The sequence below is a fragment of the Triticum aestivum genome, chromosome 7A, assembly GCF_018294505.1.
Source record: "Triticum aestivum cultivar Chinese Spring chromosome 7A, IWGSC CS RefSeq v2.1, whole genome shotgun sequence".
Lineage (NCBI taxonomy): Eukaryota > Viridiplantae > Streptophyta > Magnoliopsida > Poales > Poaceae > Triticum > Triticum aestivum.
The window spans coordinates 429058098-429065138 of record NC_057812.1 but is presented as its reverse complement, the minus strand read 5'-3'; the positions used below and the strand labels follow the sequence as shown (position 1 = coordinate 429065138).

The window sequence follows — 7041 nt, the reverse complement described above, 5'->3', positions numbered from 1 at the left end:
AAGACTCATAATAGTGGAGGTGGAGTGCGTACAGTACATACTCGCGTTTGGCAGCTGGAATTTATGGGCCTGCTTTACTTTGGGTGTGGTAGCAGCCGTAATCCAGCCAGCCAGCCAGCCGGTAAAAAACAATGGCCTGCCATATTCGCAGTCTTTCTACCGTCTTGCAGCTGCACCCCCAGGCCAGGTTGGCCCACCACCCTGCGCTATCACGTAGACGGCAACGCCCGATCGCCCGCCGTCGGATGCGCCGCGTGCGGCCAGGATGGGGCTTTGCCCAAAGTGGTTGCACCGTGCTCCCTGCGCCGGGCCGAGCGCTCTGCCTATAAGAGGAAACCGTGGGCACTCCCGCACCTCCACCTGGTACTGAGAGGAGGAGAGGGTTTTTGGAGAGGAGACTCTTGCCATTCCTCCCCGGCCGCATCTCTGCTCGCCTCGCCGCGCGCTTCAATCAATCAGTAAGAGGGAGGATGGTGATTTTCTTGCTCGGCCTTCGTCCTCCTCTGTTCTTCTTTCTTTTCTCCTCTGATAATTTTGCCAGTGATATGATCTCTCGCTCGCTCTGCTTTTCTTTCTTGTGTTGTTTCTTTCCGCCTCTCTCCTTTCCCCTGGCTTCTTTTGGTTAATAATCTCTCTTGCCGGTGCTAGTTTTTCCCCATGTTATTTGGGAGCGATGCTCGTCTCCGTATATGTTCCCGATCTACCTTCTGTCTAGACCCGTGCTGGTTTACTGGCAGTTCCTCTCGTTCTCTGCCTACTTCTTGTTCTTGTTCGTGTTCGATCGGTCTTCTTGCGCAACTTCCTTTACTTGCTTCGCCGCCCTCCTTGTCTTTGGCCTAATCTCTCTGCCTCTTGTCTTTAATCTCTTGCAGGTGTTGATTAATCGGCGTCGGATCCACCGATCTAGAACATCCAGGCCACCAAGAGATGGGGTAATGCATCTTCTTTGCTCTGCTTCCTTCTTTTTCTCTGTTGCCATGATTCCTGCATCTTTGTGTTCCTGTGTGTGTCATCCGAGTGACTGGGGGCGTAAGAGGATTCATTCTTTTTTTTTTGAGAGAGAGAGATTTCTTTTCCTGTTTTTTTAGGAAAACCTTTTCTGTTGATTTTTTTTGAGACATACCTTTTCTGTTGATGATCGTGGTGCACTTCACTCACACCAATCCGGCCTCTCGTACGCCAGATCCATATTTTCCCAGCCATATGGGCTGGATGGGCCGGCCTGGTTTACATCTACCTGTTTTTTTAGAACAGTCGGGCTAGATTTACTTGTGTTTTTTAGGGGCGTCAGCGTAGATCTAGTATCAGTGAAGAAACAACAAACTGCTAGTAGGAGATTTGTTTCTTTTTTTATCCGAATTAGGAGATTTGTTTCTTTTTTTTAATCTGAAGTAGGAGATTTGTTTCTGGCCCAACTACCTAAATTGAACTGCCCTTCTGAAGCGAGAGTAACTGGAAGGTTTGTGGTGAACCGGAACACCGAGTGAGTGCGTGCGTTAGTTGGCTCTCACGCGAGATCTGAATGGGACGAACTGAAGAGCGTTGTTTGTATTGTCCCGCTAATCGGGGACTAATTGCCTTGCTGGGTATTAGCCGAGATGAGCGTGACAGTAGCAGACTCTGTTTCTTTTTCTTCATAATCACCATGCCTAGACGGCTAGACTGACAGGTCAGCAGAAGATCTTGCCGTTTGTAAATTATTATATTAGTGCTGTGGTAGGATTAATAGTAGTACCAGGACTCATAATAGCGGAGTGTGCGTGCTCGCGTTTGGCAGAGGGGAAGGAGGTGCCCGGCCGTTGGAATTCTTGTGCCTGCTTTACTTTCCTTGTGCCAGCCACACCACAGCCAGTGCCAAGGCCACACGTAATCCAGCAGACAGGCAGGCAGGCAGCCAGCCAGCCGGTCAAAAAACGCATCTGCCCACAAGCAAACAAGCAAGGCCTGCCATTTCCGCAGTGTCTCTCTCAGCTGGCCCACCACCCCCCCCCGCTGCGATCACGTAGACGGCCACGCCCGATCCACCACTGTCGGATGCGGCGCGTGCGGCCACGATGGGGCTTTGCCAGGAGTAGTTGCACCGTGCTGCCTGCGCCGGGCCACGCGCTTTGCATATAAGAGGAAAGCCGTGGGAGGGGGCTGCAGCGAGGCGCTTGCCATTCATCCCACTTTTCTCTTCCCCATATCGCACGCTGCGACGCTGCTGCTTCCATCAAGACACAACAAGAGAGAGAGAGAGAGAGAGAGAGAGAGAGACCGAGACCTTGCTGGTGATTTTCTTGGCCCTCTTCATCTTCCTCCTTTTTCTCCTTCGTCTTTTTCATCTCTAATATATTCTTTTACCAATGGTATGATATGATCTGTGCTCGCTCTGCTCTTCTTTCTTTCCGCTTCCTTTTCCTTGGGTTCTTTTGGTTTTGGTTAATCTCTCTTGCCCGCCCTGCACAACTAGTACTAATTTTTGGGAGTATTTCATTTGGGTTTTCCTTTGGGTTTGGTTGATCTCTCTTGCTCGCCGTCGATGCGGCGACGGCGGCCGCCCAATGCCGACCGTTCACCCAGATCGACGCCGCGGCCGCGACCACAGCCCTGCGGGATAACCACAAGCACGCCCGGCGCTCTACCCCCATCACGCAAATCGCCACGGCTACGGCCTCCCGCCCCTGGCTGCCGCCGCGCGCGCCCTCGATGAGGTCTGCCATGCCGTCGCAGACCGCCCGCCGCATCGACCTGCTCCAAGGCCCGACCCTTCCCCTCTCCATCCCTTTCCTCACCAACGAGCAGCATGAGATCCAGCAGCAGCCTGCTAAGACAGAAGAACCAAAGCCCCATGTTCCTGCATCTCTCTCTGTGTATAAATGGAGGCTTGGGTGATGCAGTACAACTATTTGATCAAACGTACAAAAAAAGAGCATGATCCATGGCTCTGTTACTCCACGATTGAATGCCTCCTTCCCTGAGATGCACGGTACACGGTGTTCTTGGCAGCACCGTCGTGGTCTCGCTTCTTTTTGTTCTGCCTAATTAGCTAGGTCTCTACTATTTGTTGGCAGCACCGCACGGTATTTCTTTTGGTTTTGGTTGATCTCTCTTGCTCGTGTGTGCGTGACGTGTTTGGGGTATTGCTTTAGAGGGTTTGTGGCCCTTGAGAAGGAGGTGCGCTGGCGTTTGATCTTTAGCCCGAATCTGCATGCTTAAGTCGTGTTCTCCTTAGGATGCGATTTGGTATGTGAATGTGCATGCGCTCCCTCAGTGTGTATGAGCAGCGTCGAATCAGGTCTACTACTCATGCTTACATCTCCAACACTGTTCCATATATGTGTGCATTTATTGATTTATAATAACACGCTTGGTGGGCACAAGAGGTGGTGTTTCTCTTGTTGTTGTGAATTGGTTACATACCATTGCTCCTCTTGTTGTTGTGAATCAGGTCTACTACTCATGCTTACATCTCCAACACTGTTCCATATATGTGTGCATTTATTGATTTATAATAACACGCTTGGTGGGCACAAGAGGTGGTGTTTCTCTTGTTGTTGTGAATTGGTTACATACCATTGCTCCTCTTGTTGTTGTGAATTGGTCACACAACATCAGGGTGTTAACTGCTTACTGTTTCTTGTCTAGTTGCTTTGTGTAAACATCAGTATGTTTTTCTTCTACTGTCAGTCCACTGTCTTGCTGCTTGGTGCAATTTTTCTAGCTGATCATCCCATATTTTCAGGTCTCATATGGAGTGCAGTTCAGACGAGTCGTCAGAGCTAAGTGACGCTGATATCGATGACTATGCTGAGAAGGCCTACACGGACCTCAAGTCTGGCAAGCTTGTGGCGAGGTTCGGCGCCGACAGGTTTAGGTGCCCGTTCTGCCCTGGGAAGAAGAAGCAGGACTACCGCTACAATGAGCTGCTTCAGCACGCAATTGGTGTGGGCGCATCCAACCGTGCTGCCAAAGTGAAGGCAAACCATCAGGCACTGGCCAGTCACCTCAAGACTGATCATGCTGATGCAGCAGGTTCGTTGCCACCGCGACAGGCCGAGGCGCTGATCAACCCTCCAAAGCCAGTCCAGGACCAGGAGCTGTTTGTTTGGCCCTGGATGGGCATCCTTGCCAATGTTCCAGTAGAGCAAACACAGAGAGGTGGAGCCATTGTAATGCAACAGCTAGCCGGTTACAAACCCATACGTTTCAATGCTGTGCATTGTCCTGACGGCGGGTACACTGGCTTTGCAATAGTCCGTTTCAACAAGGATTGGATCGGGTTCAAGGATGCCTTGGGATTCCACAACACCTACAAATCACATCATCTGGGTAAAACGGATTGGGAGGCAAATAAAAGTGACAAGTACATGTTTGCCTGGCTGGCAAAAGAGGAGGATTACAAAGCAGATGATCCAGTTGGCAAGTTCTTGTCAGAAAATGGTGATCTCAAGACAGTGGCTGAACTGCAACAGGAGATGTCCCGCAAGACTGACACTCTCATAACTAGTTTGACGAGCCAGATTAGTGCTAAGAGCAAGTACTTGATGGAACTTGAGTGCAAGTGTAATCAGATGGATCTCGCTCTTCAGAGGGCTATGGAAGACAATGACTCGCTGGACCAACGCTACAATGAAGGTATCCCCCACTCCCCGAAGTCTCATGCAATTGCTGTATTAATGGTACACTCGTTTGCATTGCGAATATGATCATGTCCATTGTATCATGTTTTATTTGTTTCCTCTGCAGAAATGCGAAAGATGCAGTCAACTGCCCGTGAACATTCGTTGAAAATTTTCCATGAGACTGATCAGCTGAGAAAGCAGTTGGATGAGAAAGAGAACGACATCAGAAGGCGATCAAAGCAACTAAGTGAAATAGTTGCTCAAACTGACATGGAAAGAAGAAAACTGGAGAATGAGAGGAAGAAGGTATGAAATTCATTCACATAACTGTTTACTATAAAATGCATCATTTATACCGGAATTCAGTGAATAGCTTTCTTGGTCTAAAATTTGACTCTGTTTACAATATACTGATATTGTTCTCGGAATACTAGCATTTTGGCATGCTTGTGGTGATCTTTTTGTAGAAAAATCTAGCTGGCTAGTTATCTTACTGCTGAACTAATTTCCCTTCAGAATGATGGTCAAAACGACTCCCTTAACATGGCAAGAATTGAGCAAGAAAAAGCCAATGAAGGTGTGCGGCTTCTTGTTGAGAAACACAAGGTATGCGATCCTACCCTTCCAATTGTTAGTGTCATTCAAATGTCTCGAGAGTTTCCATTCCAGAATCTAGAATTTACCCTGACATGTCAAATTCATTTTCAGAAAGAGAAGGAAGCCGCTCTGAACAAAATCTTGCTGTTAGAGAAGCAGCTTGATGAGAAGCATCAGCTGGAGCTGGATATTCAACAGCTTAGAGGCAAACTGGAGGTGGTGAAGCACATGGAGGGAGAGGGAGTCGATGTGAAGAAACGTACTGAAGAGCTGAATAAGGATCTACAGGATAGAATCGACGCAATGGAAGACCTGGAAGAGCTAAATCAAGCTCTGATCATCAAGGAAAGGATGACCAATGATGAACTGCAGGATGCAAAGAAAGAGCTTATTTCGGTAACGTTACACACGCACACACACTTGTTCTCTTTAACAGTTCTCATTTTGTGGGGAAAATTTTGTGCACTAAAATCTTGAGCTTGTTGTTTTACAGGGCTTGGTCGATCTGTTGGGTCCTCGTAGCAACATTGGAATCAGGAGGATGGGTCAAGTGGATGAGAAGCCGTTTATTGAAGCTTGCAAGCCAAAGTATGGCGCGGAGGCGGATACAAAAGCTCTTGAATTTTGCTCCATGTGGCAAGACAATCTGAGGGATGCTAATTGGCACCCTTTTAAGATAGTGACCACAGGTGAAAAGTCTGAGGTATGAACAATCAATGGAGTGATTCTTATCTTGTTGCCTTCCTGTCTTAAGCAAATACTACCTCCGTCCTGGTTTATTGGTCCCTATTGTATTTTGTGTCAAATTTTGATCATAAATTTAACTAACAAAATGTTCATGCATGTCACGAAAAGTTATATCCTTCAAAACTATGTTCAAATACGAATCCAATGGTATATTTTTTGTTGACATGCATTGACACTTTGCTAGTTAAATCTTTTGGTCAAAATTTGGCACAAATTACAAAGGGGATCAATAAACCAGGACGGAGGTAGTACTCGTTGACAAGTACTTATTGCAATGATCAACACTTGCTGACAAGTACATATTGCAATGATCAACACTTGCTGACAAGTACATATTTGCAATGATCAACAATAACATGATGTGATGTGTCCCCCAGCAAATCATCGACGAAGGCGACGAGAAGCTGGTGGGGTTGAAGGAGGAGCTGGGTGAAGAGGTTTACAAGGCTGTGACCACCGCGCTGGTGGAGATGAACGAGTACAATGCCAGCGGCAGCTATGTGGTCTCGGAGCTGTGGAACAACAAAGACAACAGGAAGGCTAGCATGGGAGAAGTGGTGGAGCATATCCTCAAGCAGTGGAAGGCGAAGCGTAAGAGGTGATCAACGTGTCGTACTCGGTACAAGCAGTGGTTTTCCGTTTTGGGGATTCGAGAGGACTTGACAAACTGTTTCCCTTTAATAATGTTGGTGAACTGCAAGACAAGTTATGTGCTGCTCAGTCAGTCTGAGAGCAGTGATGTATGGGAACCCCTTCTATTCCATTCGTAGTTGGCAGACAATGGTTGCAATGAATCGTTTTTTCTTCCTTATGATTGGTTCTTTTTTCTGCAATGGATCGCTTTATTGTCATTCTTAGTGTTTTTTTAGCATCTGGCATGCATGAACGCGATCGACCTATTTTCTTGTGAGGAGCACTTTTGCTCTAAAGTTGGAAGATGTGGTTTAGTCACAAATTTTAGATAATTTGTTTGGTCATGTGAGAATTTATTTGGCGCGTGTGGTTTTTGTATGGCTGACGCTCGATTGGCCAGCCCAATTTTTGGCCGGTCACATCCCGAACATCTGTTGCGTTGTCCTCCAACTGTTGGATT

General features: G+C 47.5%; 1 protein-coding gene across 3 annotated transcripts; it reads left to right on the top strand.

The window, feature by feature from the left end:
• Nucleotides 1-323: 323 nt before the first annotated feature.
• On the top strand, nt 324-6759 carry LOC123147378 (factor of DNA methylation 1). Of its 3 annotated transcripts, none has more exons than XM_044566615.1 (8): nt 324-458; nt 873-932; nt 3725-4617; nt 4729-4910; nt 5121-5210; nt 5313-5597; nt 5695-5904; nt 6326-6759. In XM_044566615.1, exons 2-8 carry the CDS (start codon nt 928-930, stop codon nt 6548-6550), a joined length of 1890 nt encoding a protein of 629 aa, XP_044422550.1. In that variant the 5' UTR covers nt 324-458; nt 873-927; the 3' UTR covers nt 6551-6759. The 3 variants fall into 3 exon arrangements, with proteins under 3 accessions (XP_044422550.1, XP_044422551.1, XP_044422552.1); XM_044566616.1 differs by having other exon boundaries at nt 455-473; XM_044566617.1 differs by lacking the exons at nt 324-458; nt 873-932 and adding an exon at nt 2105-2270.
• The last annotated feature ends 282 nt before the right edge of the window (nt 6760-7041 follow it).

Excerpts from the sequence above, each read along its gene's own strand:
- LOC123147378 (XM_044566615.1), top strand. Across the intron at positions 4,911-5,120 it reads TGGAGAATGAGAGGAAGAAG|AATGATGGTCAAAACGACTC; the intron begins GTATGAAATTCA and ends ATTTCCCTTCAG. Across the intron at positions 5,211-5,312 it reads TTCTTGTTGAGAAACACAAG|AAAGAGAAGGAAGCCGCTCT; the intron begins GTATGCGATCCT and ends ATTCATTTTCAG.